At 44.0% G+C, this 25,922-nt stretch overlaps 1 protein-coding gene across 6 annotated transcripts in view; it reads right to left on the bottom strand.

Annotated features, from left to right (window-relative positions):
• PCSK6 (proprotein convertase subtilisin/kexin type 6) overlaps positions 1–25,922 on the bottom strand; it is a gene marked incomplete at its 5' end in the record, with an annotated part of 193,450 nt that overhangs the window by 81,447 nt on the left and 86,081 nt on the right. For all 6 annotated transcript variants that reach the window (XM_082448595.1, XM_082448594.1, XM_082448596.1 and 3 more), the window contains one exon: positions 2,541–2,713. In XM_082448595.1, the coding sequence (XP_082304721.1) occupies positions 2,541–2,713 (173 nt within the window). The remainder of the gene's footprint in view (positions 1–2,540; positions 2,714–25,922) is intronic.

Raw genomic sequence — 25,922 nt, 5'->3', positions numbered from 1 at the left:
AGCAGGGCAAGCGACCTTACTGCTCCAGCAGCATGGAGAATGGCCTCAAAAAGCACTTCTCACACTCGTGAGGAGAATCCCCGGGGGTCTCGCTACATCGCAGACTTGGGCTCAGCTGGTCCAGGTGAGCCCAAGATTCTGCACTTCTGACGGGCTCCCAGGTGATGCCAGCCCTGCTGCTTGGGACCCCACTTTGAATAACAGAGGCCTGAATGCCAAAGACTTGCATCTCTTCACCTTGCACTTTGCAGGTACCACTAGACCCATGAGTTCTCACAGGCATCAAGGCGTCCAAAGCCTCTTTCCCTTCTGAAAACAGTTTCCTGGAAAGGGAACGTGGGAACGAGGCAGAGGAAACACCCAGGTCTGAGCCATCTCTGAGGACTGCATTTTCACTTTCCGGGTCTTCCGTTCCTATGGAAGCCACAGGACAGAGGCTCTAGGGGACGTTTCAACCCCGGCTATGAACTTGCACTTCTGTTCAGGAAGCCACCACCTCAACCCCATCAGAACGTATTTGAGCATCTTGCCTGGGAAGCGGAGACCTCATCCACGGACTCAGAGGGCTAGCACATGCCCAGCATCTGGACAAAGCCAGTGCTTTCAGCCACAGTGACACTGACTCTCCCCTTCTGGGTGACAAGCCACATGAGGACCAACATCAAACACATCTTTATGCCAAAGTACAGAGTCTGATGTCTCCTACCACCAACCCACACGATCTACCAAAGATGAAGTCAGATTTTACAGTAAAAGGATATAGGTGACAAACAACAGGGCGTCGCGGAGGAAAAACAGATGGGAGAATGTGGTTCGGTTTGAGATCATCAAATCTCTAGGAGGATTTTCAGTGACAACTTCAGACAGCTGCGATTTAAGGCTCCCTATGTGGCATATTTTATTCAGAATGACTAAAAAAAAAAAATGAAATGACTTCAGTATTTCAAGAAACTGTGACAAGAATGGCGGGGAACCACATGGTCCCCTCCGCACCTTCCACACTCCCCTGAGAGCTGGATGAAGCCGGTGTTGCTCAGAATTCAGGATTGCTCCTCTGTGGGGCACCACGGGGGGATGGGCAGAGGGCGATAAGGGCTGCTTTCACTATAATCCTCTGGTACTATTTGATTTGTTAACTATTTATTAACCACATTTTAATCATGCATGGTTTACAATAAGGTAAGAACTTTTAAAAAATGTTTAAAAAAATATAGATAATAAAATGGGCTTGACCTGGCCCCCCGTCCTGTTTCCTGTAGAAGCCAGAGGTATAAACCCTGCCTTGGGGATGCCTGGACCTCCTGACCCAACCCTGCCAGCATCGCCGGGCCTCCCAGGGCCACCCGGACGCCGACCACAGCTCTGTGTCTGCTCCAAGAAGCTGTCCTCGCCCAGAAATCTGCCTTGCCACCCTGCTTGTAAGAGCTGGGTCATCTCCAGGACACCCCCCCACCCAGGCTTTCCTGACTCACAAGGACCCACAACTGATGACCACAGAGTGACTGGGCTGGACCTCCCGAGAGGAGCCTGCCAGCCTCCTCTGCTCCCCCTCAGCCGGTGGGTGGAGGGCCCATGCTCAGATGTTTGCTCGGTGTAGCCCCCAGTGGGGTCCACCCCACACATCCTAAACACACTGGGCTGCGAGCGGGCAGGGAGAGAACACGGCCAAGACCTGCTGCTTCGGGGGTGCTGGCTGAGCACAGTCCCCGTGATGGACGCAGACCGCTCCACGGCTCGGGGTTCCTGTGAGCAGGTGGGCCGAGGCCCAGACACCCCTTCCACCTGCACTGTCCCAGGTAACAGGCCAGGTGGTTAGTCTGGGATCCCCACCACCTACCTGCATACACCCCTCAGCTGGGGGCAGTCAGGCTCCAAGGCTCAGAGCCAGGGGGCTGGTGAGTGACCAGCTGGTACTTTCCGGAACAGCTACTCTAATGAGGTGCCGTCCTTCTGCTGTCGTTGGTGGACGGCCGCTTCCCTGAGCCCCCAAATGACTTCTCCCTTGCTCTGGTCCTGGCACCATCGCTGTCCTGCTTTGGGGCTCTCCCCTGTCACTCTAATTCTGTGTGTATGCTGCTCAAATTTATTTATTTTTTTAATTTTTTTTTTGGGGGGCCACACTGCACGGCATGTGGGATCTAGTTCCCCGACCAGGGATGGAACCCACGCCCCCTGCAGTGGAAGCACGGAGTCTTAACCACTGGACCGCCAAGGACGTCCCTCAAGTTTATTTACTGTTACCTACGTGACAAGATTTCTTCTTACCTATATGACATGTTGGTTGTTTAATAAGACATACTTTGAATCAGCATGAAGATGGTCCCATATTTGTTTCTTAAAAAGGTGAGTGAACCCAGTTCCTTCTATATGCATAGAAGTGTTAAATAAAGAGCATTTGGAAGATCATCTTTGGGTTTGTCGGATTGAGAGTGTTTTTAATATTATCCTTTTGGCTTTATTCCTTCTGATGTCTCACTGTTAAATATTTTCACTATTCCCCCCATCCCTGAGGCTCCCTCGCAGCTCTGGGTTACTCACACCTTTTTAATGCCGTACTCGAAGGCCTGTCTGGCCAGTCGGCCGGGCCCGTCCACCGTCTTCCCGTCGTCGTCCGGCCCCCAGCTCGCGCTGTAAATGTCGATGTAGTTGGGTCTGATGCCCAGGGACTTGGCCTCCACCACGTCGGTCACGTCTCCGTCCAGCATGCGGATGCCTGGAAGCACAGGCCCGTGACAGTCGCATGGAAGGTGGGTGGGTGGGTGAGGTTCCGTGCGGATGTTGGTCCCCGCATGGCCACTGGTCCCCGTGTGGACCGTGGTCCCCGCACAGCTGTCCGGGGTGCTGGGCACAGCATCCGGGCCCCATGCTTAGCTGGGACACCAAGCTACTGGAAACTCCTGCTCTTAGAACCTCGAAACTGTACTCAAACACAATGTCAGAGACATTCACGGCAAAACAAGAGTGAGATTAGGCCCGGGTGACATCAAAAACTCAACAAGAGTACTCACAGCCACATGGGTGCTGACCGAGGAAGGGGCTGAGGTCATCAGAGAACCAGTTCCTTATAGCTGGACAGCCTTAAAGGGGAGCAGCAGAGATAGACTTCAACACCGTCTGCTTTACCTGCCGGCTCTCCATCTATTTCCCTTCCCCTCGTCCCTGCCTATCATGGACTGAACGCTTATGTCCCTCCAGATTCACATGCTGGAGCCCTAACCCCCGATGTGAGGGCATCTGGAGGTGGGACTTTAGGAGGTAACTAGGTTTAGGTGAGGTCAGGAGGGTGGCCCCAGGGCAAGATTAGCACCCTTCGCTGGCTTCCTGTCCCCTCCACCACATGAGGACACGGATGGTGGTCATCTGCCAGCCACCACGTGGGCCTCACGGGGAACCAGTGGGCCAGCACCTTGATCTTGGACTTCTAGCCTCCAGAACTGTGGGACGTAACTGTCTGTGATTTGGGCCTCCCAGTCTATGACCGCCCGAGTGATTCAGAACCTCAGATGCCTGGCAGTAGGACAGCGTGGGGATGCCACCATCATTCAGACACGGAGACGGCGGCACAGGACAAGTGGGGGTAGATGCCTTGTCACCCCCTCACCCACGGGAGGGACATGGGGCAGGCCACGGGGGAAGCCCTGCTTTGACCACCAGTCGTGACCAGCTAGTGACTACAAGAGCTACCTTGTCTCACTAAGCTTCTGTTTTCTATAAACTGTGATGATGAAAATTATTGTATCTATAGAGGTGCCATAAACACTAAAAAAGACGGTTCATATAAAGTGCCTGGAGTGCGGTAAGTCCCCAGTGTGTGTCAGCAGCTAGTCTGACCCCATCTGTAAAAACGGGGATAGTGAAACCTACCTCCGGGGGTTGTTAATAACTACTTTTTACCTTTATTTTTAAAACATTTACTATTTGACATGTATGAAGGATTGCCTAGCACAAACGTGTTAGTTATAAAGCCTAATAAAATAACAGACACACGTGAACATCCATCTAGGGAAAATATGAACTTGAGCCACTGTGGCCTCAACCCAGGCCCTGTCCCTCACGGAGGAAACTGCTCAGAATTTTGGACTAGTCTTTCCATTGCCTTTAAAAACGGGTGCTTTAATACAACTGTATGCATAATACACTGCTTAGCTTTGCTTGTACTGGGAATTCATCCTTTCTTGGTTATGTATGTTGTAAACATCTTCTCCCAGTTGATGCCTTGTCTTCTCACTTGTTATGGTGTCTTTTGATAAACAGAGGTTCTTAATTTCAAGAGAGTGGGAGCCAATTTCCCTTTGAAGATCAAGGGGGTTATTACGAGGGCCAAATCTTTTCTGGGTTTGTGGGCATCTGTCATGGGGTGGTGCCACTTCTGCTGCATCAGCTCATCGCACTTTCTCCTTTCTCAGATTTCTGGGTGGACGAGGAGAGTCAGAGTAGCCCCAAGTACGATCCTTCCCAGTTGCTAGTCTGTGTGCCCAGGCCCTTTGTCTCTTTGGCTGCGTCAGAGACACTGGGCCCAGAGGCTCTTGGAGCCACGAACCCCAAGGAGGGGACATAACCAGTACAGGACATTGGCCACGTGGTGTGGCAAAGGCGGGGCCCCAGGCAAAATAAAGAGCAGCTCACAGCTGGGGGAAGAGAGCAGGGGTCAGACAGTCCTGGGGTGGAATCTCATCTCGGCTGCGTGTGACCTTGGCCCAGGGTCTCAAACTGTCCGAGCCCTTGTTTTCCACAAAACTTACCTGCCAGGGTAGTCGGGAGGATTAAATATTTGTTAAGGCCCTGGGGCCCTGTGCTTTTTTAGAAATGGCAGCTGCTTTCTTTATGCCCTTCTATTTGGCAATGGATTTTCCAGGGCAAGAGACCCCACCGGTCACACTGTAGCCACAATCAATTCTGATGTCCTAGGGGTGACATTTAACCTGCTATCCTAGGGCTTCTCCATGCCAGTGATAGGTGTTGGGATGCCTCTTTTTGAACAAGAACAAGATGCCAAACGACATCTAAAATAAGTAAAAACATAAGACCAGAATGCTTTCCCAACACTTCTCACAATGCTCCTCATCTTGGAGGAAGAGTAACTGACGTGTGAGAAAGAAAGCATAATGTATTTAGATTTTAATGAAGCATCTATTTTCCCCAACACTGACAAGTTGCCAACAAGGAAAAGGTAAATATTTTCAGTGGAAACCTGCTGTTCCAATATTAGCTTTAAATGTGAATGGCTCTCTGGAAACGCCAAACTGAAGAAAACAGTCATTTCTCCAATGAAAAAATAAAGACCCATTTCCCATAAACTGTCAGGTACAAAAATAATGTGGACTAATCATTTGGATGGCAGATCCACTCATGGTTGTTAGCGTGCTCACGACTCAGCAGTGGGCTGGGTTCAGGGCTCCCAGGGTAGGATGAGCAGGCCTGAGCCGTCCACTCCAAGGGCCAGTCTGTGGCACCAGGTGGGAGGAGTGTGAGGAGGAGGAGGACGGGGCTTTGCAGGGTCTGACAGGTTTGCGTTTGGGTGGACAACTCCTAGTGCTGCCAGGGCTCAGCCCCCCAGGGAAGAATCACACAGCTTGCCTCGCAGGAAACAATAAACTTTCCATAAACTGGCCTGCACCCAACAATAGTTTCAAGGCCCCAGGAGAACCTGATGAAAGCAATGATTTTACAAGTCTCTTGATGAAGTTAAAAAAACTAACCGGGACTTCCCTGGTGGCGCAGTGGTTAAGAATCCGCCTGCCAATGCAGGGCACACAGGTTCGAGCCCTGGTCCGGGAAGATCCCACATGCCACGGAGCAACTAAGCCCGTGCGCCACAACTACTGAACCTGTGCTCTACAGCCCGTGAGCCACAACTACTGAGCCCGTGTGCCACAACTACTAAGCCCACGCGCCTCGAGCCTGTTTTCCACAACAAGAGAAGCCACCGCAATGAGAAGCCCGCACACCACAACAAAGAGTAGCCCCTGCTTGCCGTAACTAGAGAAAGCCTGCGTGCAGCAACGAAGACCCAACGCAGCCAAAAATAAATATAAATAAATAAATTTATTAAAAAAAAACCCAAAACACTTTTTTTTTCATAGTGACCTGTCCTTCCTCTCTTTTCCTGCTCCAATTTATGGTGGGACTTTGCAAACCACAGGCTTGTATAAGGCAAGGCAAACCCGTGGACATGCAGACGACCATGTGAAGCAGCCCGAGACACAGCATTTCCCCTGAAAACGTCCTGAAGAAGTTCCATGTTCAAAGGCAATGGATTTGTCTTCTATGTCTGTGAGTCTCTTTCTGTTTTGTAAATAAGTTTATTTGTATTTTTTTTTTAGATTCCGCATATAGGCGACATCATATGATATTTGTCTTTTCCCAAAGGGGAAAAGGGTGGGGGATAAATTAGGAGTTTGGGATTAACATACACACACTACTAAATATAAAAGAGATAACCAACAAGGACCTACTGTATAGCACAGGGAACTCTACTCAATACTCTGTAATAACCTATATGGGAAAAGAATCTGAAAAAGAATATTTATATATAAAATATATATAAAACTGAATCACTGTGCTGTACAGATGAAACTAACACAACAATGTAAATCAACTGTACTTCGATATAAAATAAATAAATAAACAATTTTTAAACAGTAAACAGTAAGATCAGAGTGTGCTGGATTTGGAGACGGGGTCTTTAAAGGGGTAATTAAGCTGAAATGAGGTCACATGGGTGGGCACCCATCCAACATGACTGGTGTCCTTTTAAGAAGAGGAAATTCTGACACAGACAGCACAGACTAAGGGATGACCACGAGAAGACACAGCGAAAAGCAGCCGTGTGTGCTGGTCTAGAGAGAGGCCTCGGAAGAAACCAGATCTTCCGACACCTTGATCTTGGACTCACAGCCTCCATAACCAAGAGAAAATACATTTCTGTTGGTAAGCCCCAAAAAAGGTAACAGGAAGAACAGACACACACACATACACACACACACACACACACACACACAAAGTCAGCTATCAGCCGGTTATTAATGTTTGCAGGAAGGCAGGGGAGCGGGGCACGGGGCCCACTTTTGTTTATTTAGAAGTAATGTATTTTGCCTTCAGCAAACGAATGGCAATGCTAGAGCAATAGAGGCAAGTAAAATGAGATTGTAGCTTCCTGAGTGTGACAAATAGGCCTCCCCAACAAATTTTGCTCATTAATTCTGAGTTTATTTTCATAAATCCACAGAGAATTGGTTTTTGGTTTTTTTTTTCTCCCCCCACTAAAACTACAGTACATTCTGTTCTACCAACAGCCATTCTGGGCCAAGTGAGGTTGCAACAGTTGTTTAGAAATGCTAAAAACCTAAAAGGTTTCTGTTAACTCTCATTATGGCCTAAGACAAACAGGGCTCTCAGATCTCTAAATACACCCACATGTGACAGCCTCCTCCGAGGACCCGGGGGGTGGGGGGGGCCATGGTCGGCCGGGTTGTGAGCCACATCTGCACTTGCCATTGTCACACGAAGTGCCTGGAGACCCGCGGCTGACGGCCAAGCCAAGTTTCCCCTGGCCTCCTGCTAGGTTCCCAATCTCCCTCTGTAGTGGAAACACAGCTAGAGCCAGCGGTGCCCCAGTGACCTCACGGGCCTGTCCTGCCACGGAGCCCTGGGCCCCTCCTAGGTAGGTCTTGAACCGGGTCTCTTATTTTCTGTATTCTGATGCTTTGACATCTTGGGGCCTTGCTGACCCTGCAGGGACTGACACCTCCATGCTCCAGGGCTGGCCAATTCCTGGAGATGGTCCAGAACTCCCCCAGGAGCACATCTTTCCTATGCAAACCAACCAATCCAGAGCTCACACCCCCTAAGCACCCCCCCTTTATGGGGCTTTTACAGTTTGGGTTACTCTCCACCTGCCCTAATCACCCCAGGGCCAGGTACCATACAAGCAGGGGCAGCCCCTAAGCCCTGAGCCCTGAAATGATTCAAACTAGCCCATCCTAAGCCTGCTCACCCCACCTCGTCCATTCTTTCCTGCAGAAACCACAATAAAGGCTGAAGCCCACAGGTCCCCTCGCTCCCTCTGCCTCCTGACCGACCCTGGTGCTTTTCCGTGTGTCCTCCATGCCAGGCATAACCCATCCTCTTGGGAACTGTGAGTAACAAACTCTGTTCAATGGTCATTGTCTCCTGATCTGTGGGCCTTGTCATACCTAAATAGTAATGAAAACTCTATTTTAAAACAGGTCACTCTTTTATAATCAGGTTCTGCTGACTTTTCAGAGAACTATAAAAAAGTGGAAGAACCTCAGCAATGCTCTAGAGATTTGAAACCCAGACTGACTTTCGTGGTCTCTCCACCAGGGAGCAGGGGCCAGAGAACAAGGTGATCCAGTGAGAGCTGGCAGCGTGGGACAGGGGACAGAAGAGCATGATGGGGACCCGAGTATCCATCCTGCAAGTGGGAACACGAGGAGCCCTAGCGGATGTGCACCTGTGACAAGGACGTGAGCACATGCCCTGAGCTGGCCTTTGACAGAGACCAGAACACGGTGGCGATAAGACAGTCACACCACCCAGAACAGAGGCCACCGGCTTGTCACGTAGGCTTGGACTTGCTCCCTGTGCGCTCCCGGGCCTTTCTCACACACCCCCAGAAGCGGAGCTGCTTCCCACTCAGTGTCTGTGAGGACAACCTCAGGAACCCCAACATGCAGCCTAGAACCGGCTCACCTGTCCTTGGGGCGGGGGGCTGCAGGGCAGCGTGGTGGGGGCGTGGCCACCAGGGGGACACAGGGTGCAGGAGCTGTGGCCACGCTTGTCCATCTCCTCCTTCCCAAGGCTCCTCTTAGCCTCGGGGTCCCAGACCCAGCAGGCGGGGGGGTCTTTGATGAGAATGTGGGGCTATAGCTGCCCACAGTCACTAAATCCCCCCAAACCTCCCAAGGCATTTAGAATCCTCCTGCAGTGTTAAATGCACTTGGAGCCTTTGAAGATTAAACTGTAGCTTAAACTGTCCTCTTAAAACACTCATAAGCCTAAACTGCTTAATGGAAACACTAATGAGACTGAATTCTGTGAGTCTGAATTAACATAATTAAGTAATTTATGGGCAAGGATTAATTTAGCTGTTAGGTACTTAACAGTCTCATGTTTGCGAAAAGAAAGGCATGATTCAGTTCCCCAGTCAAAACAGAGAACAAAAACACCAACAGGAATTTGCCTGCTGCTGTTTCACTTTTCCTTCCCAGAAACAGAGTCAACAGACTGAAAAGATGCACGTCCTTCATGCAGCCTGAGCAGAGAGTTTTTCAGTTTCAGGGCATCTGCCAGGCCCGGGAGGGGTTCCTGGCAGCCACCCATGGCCCTGCTCCCTAGCAGCCTTGGGATCTGTCCCTTGGGCCAGGGGTGCTTCTCCGAGCTGGACGCAGGGCAGGTTGTGCTCCAGGTGACACCGTCCTGACCCAGGGAAGTGTCTGAATCTTGCTAAGCATCAGTTCAGGGGAGCAACTCCCCAAAAGACTGATGCCCTTTAGAGTTAAAGGGGTGAGGGCATCACTGCCTGCCTTGCAGGTTCCCTGACAGAGCAAGTTCTGCTCAGGCCGGGGTGGGGTGGACAGCTGGCTGCCCAGAAAGCCTGTCTCACAGGGTGCTGGGAGGGGCCATGAAGCCAGGAGGACGTGATGCAGCGGCCGGGCTCACACCCAGGGGCCTCTCAAGGCACCGGCAGGGAGGGCCCTGTCTATGGAGCTCACCTGGCGGGTGAGATGAAGGAGATGATGATGATGATGATGATGATGATGATGGAGCTGAAGGCTGGTAGGTGCAGGCAAGTCTGAGCCCACCCACCACCAGTGCTGACCAGAAGCAGATGGGGAAAGAGGGAAGGAGCATTACAGGGAGCGAGAAGGGGAAGATCAAACATAGGGCTGAAAAAAAAGGTTAACAGAGTGAGAGAGTAAAGAGAGGTTAAGTGAGGAGAGAGGACGGGGTGAGGCCCGCCATCCTTTCCCTCCACCTCCCACGTTGCCCCATTATCGGAGGAAGGACAGAGTACACAGCTTAGTACATTTGAGGCTGAGAGAGAGAGCAAGGCTGAAATATCTTTGGAAGGAATGTGAATGCAAACAAGGAAAAGAATACACGTGCACACCATGGACCCTTCCTTCCTGCTTCTGTTCCTGCTCACAGGGCTTGGTGGCAGCTGTCCTCATCCGGCCACCACCGTGTCCAGCATCAGAGAACCACAGCCACAAAGGGACAACCCGGGCTTCAGGTCAGCAGGCCTGAGTTCACATCCTGGCTCTGCCTCAGCAGCTGTGTGGACCTGGACATGGCAGGGAACTTCTCTGGTTGTCACTTTCCCCTGGTGAAAAGTGGCCATGATAATATCCAACTTGCAGAACCATTCTGAGGATGAGATGCACAGACGAGTATACATGTCTGGTGCAGCATCTGGTAACTAACAGCAACCAGTGACAGCACTTAGCACCATCACAATAAAAATATTAAGGAGCTTGGACCACGAAGGAAAACCGAGCCCTCGGTCCACCTCTACTCAGGGCCCGAATCCCTAGAAATAACAGGAAAAAGAGAAGAAAACGAATAAAACTGTAACAGCCCTGGAAACAAGACTGGCAGATGAGATGTCCCCTTGGACTGCGGGAAGGCAGTGAGCAGATGGGATGAGGTTGCAGGAGGAAGCAGGGCCTGGGTGGGGAGGCTGCTGCCAAGGGGAGAGCAGTGCCAGAGGAGCAGGGCAGGGGCGCCCAGGGTGGGCGTGGGCAGCGGCAGGCTTCATTCAGAGGCCGAGAGGCAGGACAGAGCCCGGGGATGGGGAGGCTGCCACCGCCCTACCAGACTTCAACATTTTCTCTCAACACTCGATAGAACAGCCAGACAGAAAATTAGAAAGGATGAGGAAGAACTCAACACCATCAACCAACAGGTTCTCATAAACATTTTTAGAACATTCTACTCAACAACAGAATACACGTTATTCTCAAGGGCCCACAGAACATATTCCAAGATAGATTAGACCCTGACCTCAATGAATTTAAGAGAACTGAACTCCTACAGAATGTGCTCTGCAACCACAATGGAATCCAACTAGTAACTGACGACGGACGGAAAATAGAAAAATCTCCAAGCAGCTGGAAACAAAACAACACACTTTTAAAAAATCCACAAGTCCAAGAGGAAGTCTCAAGGGAAAAACAAAACAAAACATTGAACTGAATGAAAAGGAAAATACAACATACCAAAATCTGTGAGACATGGCTACACTATTGCTAAGAGGGAGATTTATGGCACCATTGTTTACATCAGAAAAGAAGAAAAGTCTCAAATCAATAACCGAAGCACCCACTTCAAGATCCTAGAAAAAGAAGAGCTAAATAAGCCCAAAGCAAAAGGAAGGAAGGAAATAATAAAGCGCAGAAAACAGTGAAATTGAAAACAGAAAAACACTAGAGAAAATAAGTGTAACAAAGAGCTAATTTTGTGAAAAGATCAATAAAACTGATAAACTTCCAGTTAAGAATGACTAAGCAAAAAAAAAGAAGACACAAATTACCAATATCAGGAAAGAAACAAAGAATATACCCACAGATGCTACCAACAGCAAAAGTGTAATAAGGGAATATTACAAACAACTCTACACAAATATACTTGATAAATCAGATGAAATGGACCACTTCCTCAGAACACACAAACTACTACAACTCACCCCAATATGAAAAGGATAATTTGAACAACCCTATATAACTTTCCAAGAAACTTAGTTTGTAATTTTTAAAAAATCTCCCCGCCAAAGAGATATGGTTCCACTGGAAGATTTTACTAATAGTTTAAAGAATTAACACCAATTCAACACAATCACTTCCAGAACATAAAAGAGGAGGGAACACTTCCCAATTCATTTACTGAAGCTAGGATTACCCTGATAGTACAAAGACAGTCCAAAAAAAAAAAAAAAAAAAGAGCAAGAGAGAGAAAGAAAAAGAAAATTACAGACCAAGAATCCTCATGAACACAGACACAAACATCCTTAACAAAATATTAGCAAACAGGTTTCAGTAATATATATATAAAAAAGGAAACACCATGACCAAGTGGGGCTTGGTCAGATTCAGTACTGGATCAATATTCAGAAATCAACCAATATAACCTACCATATTAACAATTTAAAGAAGAAAAATCACATAATCGTGTCACTCAACAAGGAAAAGGCAGTGACAAAATTCAATACCCATTCATTTAAAAAAGAAAAAAAACTCTCAAACTATGACTAGAAGGGAACATCACCAACTTGCTGAAGAGTATTTACAAAAAAAGCCTACAAGTAACATTATACTTAATGGTGAAAGTCTGAATGCTTTCCCCTAAAGTCAGGAACAAGGTAAAGATGTCTGCCCTAGGTTGGAAGTTCTAGCCATGACAACAAAACAAGAAAAGGAAATAAAAGGCATAAGGATCAAAAAGAAGAAATAAAACTGCCCTTATTTGTAGATGACATTATCAAGTATAAAATCTTAAAGAATCTACTCCTAGAACTAATAAGCAAGTTCAGAAAGGTTGCAGGATATAAGATTAACATGCAAAAGCAGTTATATTTCTGTATGTTAACAATGAACACATGAACATCAAAATTAAAAATATAATGCCTGGGACTTTCCTGGTGGCGCACTGGTTAAGAATCTGCCTGCCAATGCAGGGGACACGGGTTTGACCCCTGGTCTGGAAATATACCACATGCTGTGGAGCAACTAAGCCCGTGCGCCACAACTACCAAGCCTGCATTCTAGAGTCCGAGAGCCACAACTACTGAGTCCGCGTGTCACAACTACTGAAGCCCGCGTGCCTAGAGTCCGTGTTCTGCAATGAAGAGTAGCCCCCGCTTCGCGGCAACTAGAGAAAGCCTGCACACAGCAACGAAGAAAAAAAGAAAGAAATACAATGCCTTTTATCATTGCTTAAATAAAATGAAATATTTAGGTATAAATCTAACCAAACATGTATAGGACTTGTATAGTGAAAGCTTCATAGTGCTGATGAAAGAAATCAAAGAAGATCTAAAAAAATGAAAAGAGGTATTGTGTTTGTGAAGACTGAACATAGTAAAGATGTCAGTTCTCCCAACTGATGTACAGGTCTAACACAATCCCTACCAAAACCCCAGCAAGATATTTTTTGTAGATATTGACAAGATAATGATAAAACTTGTATGGAAAGGCAAAAGAACTAGAAAAGTTCATATAAGTTTGAAAAAGAACTTATTGCTCCCACTAAAGTGAGAGCAATCAGTCTACCCCATTTCACAACTTTTTGTAGCTATAATAATCAAGACTCTGCTGCACTGGGAGAGGGACAGACACATAGATCAATGGAACAGACAGAGAGCTCGGAAATAAACCCACACAAATATGCCCAAATGACTCTTGACAAAAGTGCAAAGCAACTCAGTGGAAGAACGACAGGCATTTCAACACATGGTGCTGGAGTAACTGGATGACCATAGGCAAACAAAACAAAAAACAAACAAAAAAACCCCTTGACCTAAGTCTGATACCTTATACAACATTAACTCAAATTGGATCTCTCAAAATGAAACTCAGAATATATAACTTTTATAAAACTATAAAGCTTTTAGGGAAAAAAACCCCAGAGAGTATCTTTAGAATCTAAGATAAGGCAAAGAGTTCTAAGATTGATACCAAAAAACATGACCCTAAAAGGAAAAGTTAATAAATTGGATTTTATCAAAATTTTAAAATTTTACTCTGGAAAAGACCCGGTTAAAGAGGATGAAAAGACATGTTACAAAATGGGAGAAAATATTCACAAACAACATAATCATCAAAGCACAAGTAGCTAGAATATATAAAGATCTCTCAACAGTCAATAGTTAAAAATTAGAAAATGAGAAAAAGACATGAAGAGACATTTCACTGGAGAGGATAGATGGACGGCAAATGAGCACATAAAAAGATACCCCACATCACTAGCCTTAGAGAAATGCAAATTAATGAGATATTACGATATACCTGTCACAATGTCTAATACAAAAAAACAGTGACAATACCAAACATTGGCAAGTATGTAGAGAAACTGGATCATTCATACATTGTTAGATGTCAAATGGTAGAGCTTCTCTGAAAAATAATTTCCCAGTTTCTTAAAAAAATAAACATGTACTATTATACAACCCGGCAACTGCATTCCTGGATGTTTATCCCCCAAAAATGAAGACAATGCTCACACAAAAACCTATACAACAATGTTTTTAGGTGCTTTACCTGTAATATCCAAAAACTAGAAACAACCCAGATGTCCTCTAATGGGTGAATGGTTAGACAAACTGTGTCACATCCATACCATGGAATACTACTTATCAATAAACTACAGATATACACAACAACCTGGATGAATCTTCGAAGAACCATGCTGAGTGAGAAGCACCAGTCCCGAAGGTTACATGGTATATGGTTCCTTTTTTTTTTTTTTTTTTCACTTGTTAGCTTATGTCTCTCTGGGCGTCATTCCTGGCACGTGGGGTCCCGCTCTTTGGAACCTTCACTGGCCATCCTTTCCTCGTTTCTCCCCTGGGCACGAGAACCGCATAGGTACACACATCCACCCATCTTCCGCATCTGTAGACGCCTCCTGCCTCTTGTGCTATTTGGCCAAACTCTAATGCTCCCTCAGTGCCTTCATCTCCAGGTCTGTTCCAGTGGAGCCTTCCTCCCTGGGGTAGTAGTGCAGGGGATTGGGCCACAGGTCTTCGCTGATGATCTCAGCAATCCTGTTAGACCCTGGGCAGTTGTGGTCAGACAACCAGTTGAGGAAGTTAAGGCTGGTGGTGTCCTGCCTGCGACTGGGGGCTCCCAGTTCATAATCCCAGAACCACTGGACTGGAGTGTAACGAGACGCCCTATATCCAGCGATGCTAAGGTGTTACTCCTTAATGATCGTGTTGTTCCAGAAGTAGGGGTTGTTCCAAAAAAAAAACATCAACTTGCAGCGGTGCCTGGGATGGCCCAGTTCCTGCACCTCCAAATGGATCATGTAGCTAAGCATGTCTTCATCTTGGTCATTGATTATGGCCAACATCTGGGGGTGGTTCATAATGGCTCTGGCCCAGAAGCCAGGGATGCCCTGGAGGATGGCCCTCCTGCAATCCAAGTGAGGCTTCTGCCTCTGACCGATCTTGTGCTTGAGCCAAGTGTAGGCCCTGCTGGCTTGGGCATTTAGAGTGCTCAGCTCTAACTGCAGGGCCTCCAGCACCTCCAGCGGGGGCCAGGCAGTCATGGGTCGTGGCCCCGGCATTTCCAGCCCCTGCTCCTGGGGCTTCTCCTCCCGCTCCTCTACCAGCACCTGCTCCCGCTCCTCCGCCACCACCTCCACCACTTGTATGATGTCCTCCACCAGCAGCTCCAACTCCTCCCCGATCCCCACCACCTCTCGCTCCTCCAGAGCCGTGCCTTGCTGCACGACCTCTACCCTGAAGATGGTGGCCCTCCTTGCCCGACCCACCAGCTAGCGCCCGCGGTCCCCGCCGCACCTGGGGAACTGCGGGCCCCTGCTTCTGAGGACCCCCTCCCACACCTAGGATGACCCAGGGTCCCTGGGCAGCACCGCCTTCCCCAGGCCGGCCTCACTCGCCATGTGGCCCTGGCCCTGAGCTGGGACAGCTATGAAGGAGCCGGAGGTAGAAGCACAGCATGTGGCCCACAGAGCAGGCCCAACGACTAGAGTCACCCTGCAATGCGGACTTGGGGGGGTAGGGGGCCAACTGGGGCGGGGGTTGGGAACGCATCTCCATTTTTTTTCAAGTTTTATTGAGCTTTATTACAAATCAATTAGACAATAATAATCACAAAACATAAGTCAGAAATTAAAGATAAAAAATTATTCTGACCACATAAAAATAAAATTTTTAACACCAATATTAAATAACAATTATTAACAAACTGGAGAAAAAAACTATTTGAACATAAAAAAGTTAATAATATTTCTATTGATTTAAAAATCAATATATGCTAGCCAGACATTGATTACAACCTCTAGCTAAAAGTGAGTTAGACAGCTGGGGAGGAAGAATCTTGAACTTCATTTCTTCACATGTTTAAAAATAAAAGAAAAAGAGATTTTTCAGTCAATTCTTTTGGATTCAAAAATTTTGGATTTTTGTTTAAATTTTAATCTCTCAACTCTAATTCCTTCTCAGGAAGTATGATGGGGGAAAGTTTACATTTAACTCTCTGGCATCTATAATGCTGATATTAATGGAGCATCTTTATGTATACATTGTAATTGGCATATTTCTATTTATCAATACCATGATTTAATCCTACCACAGAGTATTTAACAAACTCTGTTGGCCAATGTGGTTGGATACTCTGTAATAGAAAACAGAGTGATTTCTTAATCCTGGTTACTAACTGGTCCTTAGAGTTAATTCACTTTTCCGAGAGGAAGACATTCCCAAACATTCCTGTTCCCAAATTATGGTTTCGTTTTACATCATTTTTGAAATGAGAAAATTACGGAAATGGAGGACAGAAGAGTGGTTGCCAGGGGTTAAGGAAGGGATTGGGGCAAGAGTGGTTGTGGTAATAAAGAGGCGCCATGAAGGACCCTTTTGTGACCCTGTTCTGTATCTTGACTGTATCGGCATCAGTATCCTGGTTGTGATGCTGTTGCTGTAGTTTCAACAGGAGATCACCATGATGGAAAACTGGATAAAGGATACACTGGGTCTCCGTGTACTGTTTCTTACAATTGCATGTGAATCTATAATTATTTCAAATACACATTTCATTGAAAACATCAACTAGAAACCCTAGAAGGTAAATTCTTTTCAAAACGTAAAAACTGCAAAGATAGGGTGTGTTAGAGAGCTGGTCAACTGAGCTTAGGGATTCTCCCAAGACCCAAGACAAAGGGTCAAAGGGATAGAAAGTCTGAAGAGGCCAACCTCTAGTCTGTCTAATAAGAGTTCTAGGAGGATGGAATGAGGAAAAATAAAGCAAAAGAGTCAAATAAATAACAGAAGAATTTCCTGAGGCCAAGCACAGAAGTCTTTGAATTTCAATCTCAAATCTAAACAACGGTGACCAAAGAAACTGGCCCACCTTTACAGTTCAGCTCAGATAATTGTTGGAGTATAATGAAAAATGGTTAATAACTCACTGAGGGCTAGGCAGGAAAAGGAAAACAAACTCACATCAACACACACAGGTCAAATCCCAGAACAAGGAAAGAGAAAAGAATCCTGAAAGGTTCTGGAAGAAGAAGAAAGTTATCTGAAAAGGAACAACAATTAATATTGGCACCAGATGCCTCGTCAGCAACGCTGCAGGCCAAAAAACCAGGGGACAAGGTTTTTGAAATTCTCAGTGAAAGTTATTTTGAACTTAAAATCTAAACTCAGCCTAATTTGTTGGAAGAAAATAAAGACTTCAAGAACTCAGGAAGTTTACTACCTAGATAGCCATCCATATATACATCAAGCACTCAAAAATATCTTTCGAAAGAATGAATGACTTAGTAGAGAAAAAGATCTTGTAAACTAAAAAACTTAGCATAAAAGAAAGAAGATTAAAGAAAAAAAGGTGACAAAAGAGGGACTTCCCTGGTGGCACAGTGGCTAAGAATCTGCCTGCCAATGCAGGGGACACAGGTTCCAGCCCTGGTCTAGGAAGATCCCACATGCCGTGGAGCAACTAAGCCTGTGCACCACAACTACTGAGCCCACATGCCACAACTACTGAAGCCCACACGCCTAGAGCCCATGCTCCGCGACAAGAGAAGCCACCGCAACAAGAAGCCCGCACACTACAACGAAGAGCAGCCCCTGCTCGCCGGAGCTAGAGAAAGCCCGCACACAGCAACAAAGACCCAATGCAGCCAAAAATAAACAAATTAAAAAAACCCGAAAAACTCTTAGATGGTATCAAAATTAAAAAAAAAAAAATGAAGCCAGATACATGCTGATTGCAAAACTAAGGTTAAAAATAGAGAGATGAAAAACATATGAGGAAAGTGATGATAAAAACAATTTAACAGGTGTGGTGATATTAATATCATCCAAAGAATAATTAAAGGCAAAAAGAGAATAAGACAAAGAGGGGATTTTTATATTGATTAAAGAAAGACTCATTACATCAATATGCTATGATAACTTTTGTACATCTTATAACTGTGAAATGCATACACCAAAAATTGAGAGAAATCGACAAATCCACAATCGATGTGGAGACTAACATCCCTTCTCAGAAACAGACCAGGTAGACAAAACACAAGACGCTCAAACACCTGAATGAGCTTCATGCAGCCACAGGTGACAAATGCGGCCCCTACAGGCACCAGGCAGGCAGGATGAACGGCTGACATGGACAGGTGAGGGGGATGGGTAAACCATCCTTTGAAGGTGCAGCCACTGTGCAGCCCAGCTAAGTGTCGCCATGAAGGAATGAGGGTCCAGCAGAGCCAGAGCTTCTGATTTTTTTTCAAGAGAAACCCCAAATCCCTATTTTCTACATAAAATCTCTTGATTTGTAAATGTTTCCTCAAGTTAAAAAAAAAAAACAAAAAACTTGTGTAGGTCGTACAAAACATATCTGCAGGCCAAGGCAGCCTGTGGGCTCCTGGTGGCAACCTCTGATCTAATTTATATAGACTTTTGTACTCAATAAGCGCAGAATAAAACTACTCCTCAAATACTCATTGGAGTGTTGACAAAAACTGAACATGTACTAAACCACATAAAGAATTTTTTTAACAAATTCAGAAAGGCAGAAATTATACAGAGCGCAGTCTCTGATCCCAATAAAGTTAAAAATCAGCAACAAAAGGAGCACCAAAAAAGTCTAGGCAGTTGGAAAAAAACTTAAATCCCTTATAAATAACTTTTGAGTTATAGAGAAAAAAATCAAAGCCGAAATAAAAAATTATTCAGAAATGAATACCAATAAGAGCACTGTATAATCAAGCCAGAGATAGGTAATGAGAGGAAAAAAATAAAATGTTTATTACTTATTAAAGCACATCAAAGCCTGAAAATAAAGAATAAAACATTCTATTCAAAGGAGTTAGGAAAAAAATAATAAAAATTTAAAAGCTGGAGGAATTAATAAACAAACAAAAATAGAAATTCATGAGTTAGAAAACAAAAGAACTAAATCAAAAAATAAAAATTGGTCTGAGCTGTGGGAGGGAGATGAGGTGGCTTCCAGGGGTTGAGAGGGTGGAGCTGGGACTCAGGCTGAAGCTGTGTTGGCTGGTGACCCCGTAGTTCCCGGGCTGAAATCTGAAACTGGCCCCATTCAGGGAGGGAAAGGAGAGTGCAAAGGAAGAGGCAGATTGCTCTGGATTGCCAGGAGTTGTGACGGCTCCAAAACGGCTGTGCATTCCACTGCCTGCGGCTGCTCTCCAGAGGGACAGGGCAAAAAGCCGAGTTCTTCAGGGAGGAATCAGGGGGACCAATTAAACACCTGGAAGCCAGAGGGGCGGCAGGGGATGCTCAGTGAGGTATGGAGACTGGCAGAAGGAGAAGGAAGGAGTTGGTTCAAGATGCTGGCATAAGAAGATCCTGAACTCACCTCCTCTCATGGACACACAAAAATCTACAGCAACATATGGAAATATTCCCTCTGAACAGAACCTGAGAAGTAGCTACAGCTACTCCACAACAAAGGATAAAAGGGCCACATCAAGGTGGGTAGGAGAGGCAGGGACATGGTCTCGCCAAGCCCACCCCACCCCCCACTGCCAGCATGGAGACCCAAAGTCTGGAGGGATCTCACAAATACATAACTTCTCCCTGAGGAGCCAGAGGGTTGTTGCCCCATGTCAGGTACCCCAACCTTGGGGATCTGCCCTAGAGAGACAAGCCCCCCAAACATCTGGCTTTGAAAACCAACAGGGTTTTTATTTTTTTGGCTGTGCCGCAGCATGCAGGATCTTAGTTCCTTGACCAGGGATTGAACCCGTGCCCCCTGCAGTGGAAGTGCAAAGTCCTATTTGCAAAGCAGAAATAGAGACAGAGATATAGAGAACAAACTTATGGATACCAAGGGGGAAGGGAGGGATGGGATGAATTGGGAGATTGGGAGTGACATATATACACTATTATGTATAAAATAGATAACTAATGAGAACCTACTGTATAGCACAGGGAACTCTACTCAATGCTCTGTGGTGACCTGAATGGGAAGGAAATCTAAAAAAGAGGATATATATATATATATGTGTGTGTATATATATATATATATATATATATATATATATATGTATACATATAACTGATTCACTTCACTGTACAGCAGAAACTAACACAACATTGTAAAGCAACTATACCCCAATAAAAATTTTAAAATAAAAAATAATAATTAAAAAAAAGAAGGAAATGGAAAGGGGAGCAAGAAGCGTTCCCCACCATAAAGACTCCACTTAAAGGGAATAAAAACAAGTGGGTAATTAACAGTATCTTGAAAATTGATAAACAATTCCCATCCACCCACACACAACTTGCAGTCAATAAAAATGTTTCATTTAGGGGAAAGTGAAAAAAGAAATAATTAAGGGGGTTAGTTTTAGCCATTAAGGAGTCTGGGGGTGAGGTGATTCACTTTTGCACCTGAAAGTACATTTTCAATAAAACTGAAGACTAAATATCTTTATTTTAAAAAAAAGAAAGAAAGAAAACCTATGGGGCTTATGTCCAAGAGACCATAGGGCTGGAGGGAATGGAGATTCTGCCCTTAAAGGGCTCCCACGCAGACTCACTTGCCCCAGTACCCAGCACAAAAGCAGAAGCTTGAAAAGAGCCTTGATCTTATGTGAAAAAGATTCATTTGAAAATCCAAAAATATCTGTCAAAGGAGCAAAAGCCTGTTGGGAGTCTCTTCAGGGAATGAGGCTGGCAGGTGCCATTTCTGCCCTCTGCCCTCTGACTCTAACCTGTTAGCACCTGTCCTCCCTGCCCCCCCTGCACTGCTGCTGTAGCCCCATCAGAGGCAGCAGGCAAGTGCCACAGCCCCCCACAGTTCCCCAAAGTCAGTGGGTGCATGCAGCCCACACATGGGATGTCCTTGTGTGCCAGGCTCTGGTGGCCAGAGAGGATTGTGTTTCTGGAGCGAACAGGTCTGAAACAATCAAAGAGGTAGTTCAAGAGACAACCAAGAATGAGGGCAACTTTAAACAATAAAGTTCATCACCTACACAGGGCCACCCTATCAAGACTGGGAGAGCTGTTTCTCCTAACACAGAGACGAAAACACACAGAGTCAAGCAAAATGAGGAAACAGAGGAATTAGCTCCAAATGAAAGAACAAGATAAAAATCCCAGAAAAAACCCTTAATGAAACAGAGATAAGTAATTTACCCAATTAAAAGTTCAAAATAATGGTCATAAAAATGCTCAACAAACTTGGGAGAAGAATGGATGAACACAGTGAGAATTTCGACAAACAGAAAATATAAGAAGGTAACAGGCAGAAGTCACAAAGCTGAAGAACACAATAACTTAACTGAAAAATACACTGGAGGAGTTCAACAGCAGACTACATGAGGCAAAGAAAGGATCTGTGAGCAGAAGACAAGGCAGTGGAACTTACCCAAACAGAGAAGCAAAAAGAAAAAATAATTTTTTAAAAAAAGCGAAGATAGCTTAAGGGACCTATGGGACAACATCAAACACAATAACATTCGAATTATAGAGAATGCAGAAAGAGAAAAGAGAGAGAAAGGGGAAGAAAATTTATTTGAAGAAATAATGTCTGTAAACTCCCTTACCCTGGGGAGGAAGCAGACATCCAGATCCAGGAATCTCAGAGAGTTCCAAACAAGATGAACCCAAAGACACCCACACCAAGACACATTATAATTAAAATGTCAAAAGCTAAAGACAGAATCTTAAAAACAGCAAGAGAAAAACAATTTGTTATATACAAGGGAACCCCCATGAGACTATCAGCAGATTTCTCAGCAGAACCTTTGCAGGCCAGAAGGGAGTGACATGACATATTCAAAGTGCTAGAAAAAAAAAACTTCCAACCAAGAATACTCTACTGGGCAAGGTTATCAATCAAAATTGAAGGAGAGATAAAGAGTTCTCCAGACAAGCAAAAGCTAAAGGAGTTAATCACCACTAAACTGGTCCTACAAGAAATGTTAAAGGGACTTCTTTAAGCTGAAAAGTAATGGAACTAATTGGTAACAAGAAAATAACTGAAAGGGAAAGTCTCACTGGTAAGGTAAATAAGGTAAATACACAGGAAAGGAAGTGGGTTAATCACTTATAAAGCTAGTATAAAGATGACACGACAAAAGTAGTAAAAATAACTGTAATAATTAGTTAAGGGATAGACAAAATAACAAGATGTAAAAAGTGACATCAAAAACATAGAATGTGGTGGGGGGTAGTGAAAATGCGGTTTTAGAATGCACTCAAATTTAACTTACTATCAACATAAAATAGATTGTTGTATATATAGGCTGTTGTATGTGAGTCCCATGGTACCCACAAAGCAAAAACCTACAGTAGATACACAAAAGATAATAAGAAAGGAATCTAAGCGTAACAATACAGAAAGTCATCAAAACACAGGGAAGAAAGCAAGATAACAAGAAAGAAACAGAAAAACTACAAAACAGTCAGAAAACAATTATCAAAATGGCAGTAAGTGGGCTTCCCTGGTGGCGCAGTAGTTGGGAATCCACCTGCCAATGCAGGGGACACGGGTTCGAGCCCTGGTCTGGGAGGATCCCACATGCCGCAGAGTAACTAGGCCCGTGAGCCACAATTACTGAGCCTGCGCATCTGGAGCCTGTGCTCCGCAACAAGAGAGGCCGCGATAATGAGAGGCCCGCGCACCGCGATGAAGAGTGGCCCCCACTTGCCGCAACTAGAGAAAGCCCTCGCACAGAAACAAAGACCCAACACAGCCATAAATAAATAAATAAATAAACCCAAAGTTAAAAAAAAAATGGCAGTAAGTATTGATACATTCCTATCAATAATTACTTTAAATGTAAATGGACTAAATTCTCCAATGTTTATCCACAGTTGAATGGATAAACAACAACAATAACAAGACTCAACTATATGCTTGCTGCCTGTAAGAGAGACTCACTTCAGATGTAAGGACAAATATACAGACTGAAAGTGAACGGATGGAAAAAGGTGTTTCATACAAAGGGAAACCAAAAGAAAGCTGGGGTAGCTATACTGATATCAGACAAAATAGACTTTAAAACAAAGTCTGTAATAAAAGACAAAGATGGGCATTAAATAAAGATAAAGGAGTCAACCCAATAATAAGATATAACATTTGTAAATATTTATGTATCCAACATAGGAACACCTAAATATATAAAGCAAATATTAACAGACCTAACGGGAGAAATTGACAGCAATACAATAACAGTAGGGTGCTTTAATACCCCACTTACATCAATGGATAGGTCATCCAGACAGAAAATTAATAAGGAAACATCAGACTTAAATGATGTTTAAAAGATGGACCTAATAAATACAGAACATTCCATCCAAAAACAGCAGAATATATAATCTTCTCAAGTGCACATGGAGCATTCCCCAGGATAGATCATATGTTAGGCCACAAAACAAATCTAAATAAATTTAAGAAGACTGAAATCATATCAAGTAATGGTATGAAACTAGAACTCAATTACAAGAAGAAAACTGGAAAAATCACAAGTATGTAGAAATTAAACAATATGCTACTGAACAACCAATGGATCAATGAAGAAATAAAAGGAGAAATTAAAAAAATACCTTGAAACAAATGAAAATGAAAATAGAACATACCAAAATCTATGGGATGCAGCATAGACAGTTCTAAGAAAGAAGTTTATAGCAATTCAGGCCTACCTCAAGAAACAAGAAAAATTTCTAATAAGCAATCTAACTTTATAACTAAAGAAACTAAAAAAATAAGAAATGAAGCCCAAAGTTAGTAGAAGGGGAGAAACAATAAGGACCAGAGTGGAAATAAATAGAGTCTAAAAAGACAATAGAAAAGATCAATAAAACCAGTTCCTTGAAAACATAAACAAAATTGATAGACCTTTAGCTAGACTCACTAAGAAAAAAAGAGAGGGCTTAAAGAAAATCATAAATGAAAGAGGAGGCATTACAACTGATATCAAAGAAATACAAAAGATCATGAGACTACTATGAACAATTATACATGAACAAATTGGCCAACCAAGAAGAAATGGATAAATTCCTAGAAACATACACTCTTCTAAGACTGAATCATGAAGCAATAGAAAACCCGAATAGGCCAATTACTAGTAGGGAGATTGAATCAGTAATCAAAAAACTCCCAACAAACGAAAGCCCAGAACCAGATGGCTTCACTGGTTAATTCTACCAAACATCTGAAGATTTAATACCTACTCTTCTCAAACTCTTCCAAAAAAATTAAAAAGGAGGGAATGCTTCCAAACTCATGTTATGAGGCCAGCACCACCCTAATACCAAAACCAGACAAGGACATCAAAAAAAACATTACACAGGCCAACAACCCTGATAAACATAGATGTAAAACTCCTCAACAAAATATTAGCAAATCAGATTCAGTAATACATTGAAAGGATCATACCTCATGATCAAGTGGGATTTATTCCAGGGATACAAGGATGGCTCAACATCTGCAACTCAATCAACATGATACACAACATGAAGATAAAAATCGTATGACCATGTCAATGGATGCAGAAAACACATTTGACAAAATTCAACATCCATTTATGATAAAAACTCTCAACCAAGTGGATACAGAGGGAACATGCCTCAACACATAATAAAGGCCATATATGACAGGCCCACAGCTAACCACACTCAACAGTGAAAAGCTGAAAGCTTTTCCCTTAAGATCAGGAACAAGACAAGGATGCCCACTCTGGCCACTTTTATTCAACATAGTATTGGAAGTCCTAGCCAGAGTGATTGGCAGGAAACAGAAATAAAAGGCATATAAATTTGAAAGGAAGAAGTAAAACTATCACTATTTGTGGATGATATGATTTTATATATAGAAAACCCTAAACACTCCACACACACAAAAAAATTGTTAGAACTAATAAATTCAGTAAAGTTTCAGGATACAAAATTAATATACAAAAATCTGTTGCATTTTATACACTAACAACAAACTATCAGAAGAGAAATTAAGTAAGAATTAATACCATTTACAATTGCATCAAAAAGAATAACACATCTAGGAATAAATTTAACCAAGGAGGTGAAAGACCTGTACACTGAAGACTATAAGACACTGAAGAAAGAAACTGAAGATGACACAAATAAACAGAAAGATATTTCATGTTCATGGATTGGAATAATTAATATTGTAAAAATGTCCCTATTACTCAAAGCAATCTACAGTTCCAATGCAATCCCTATCAAAATTCCAATGACATTTTTCACAGAACTAGAACAAATAATCCTAAAATCTGTATGAAACCATAAAAGCCAAAGCAATCGTAACAAAGAAGAATAAAGCTGGAGGCATCATGCTCCCTGACTTGAAACTATATTACAAAGCTATAATAATCAATATAGTACGGTATTGCCATAAAAACAGAAACATACATCAGTGGAGCAGAATACAGAGCCCAGAAATAAATCCAATCATATATGGTTAATTAATTTACAACAAAGGAGGCAAGAATATACAATGGGGAAAGGACAATCTCTTCAATAAATGGTATTGGGAAAACTGGACAGCCATATGCAGAAGAACAAAACTGGACAAATATCTTACACCATACACAAAATTAACTCAAAATGGATTAAAAACATGAATGTAAAGACCTGAAACCATAAAACTCCAAGAAGAAAACATAGGTGGTAAGCTCCTTACCATCACTCTTTGGCAATATTTTTTTGGATGTGACTCCAAAGG

This window comes from Balaenoptera physalus (genome assembly GCF_965194825.1).
Source record: "Balaenoptera physalus genome assembly, chromosome: 2".
NCBI classification, from domain to species: domain Eukaryota; kingdom Metazoa; phylum Chordata; class Mammalia; order Artiodactyla; family Balaenopteridae; genus Balaenoptera; species Balaenoptera physalus.
The sequence above is the reverse complement of the archived record's forward strand: the minus strand, read 5'-3'. Positions and strand labels throughout refer to the sequence as shown.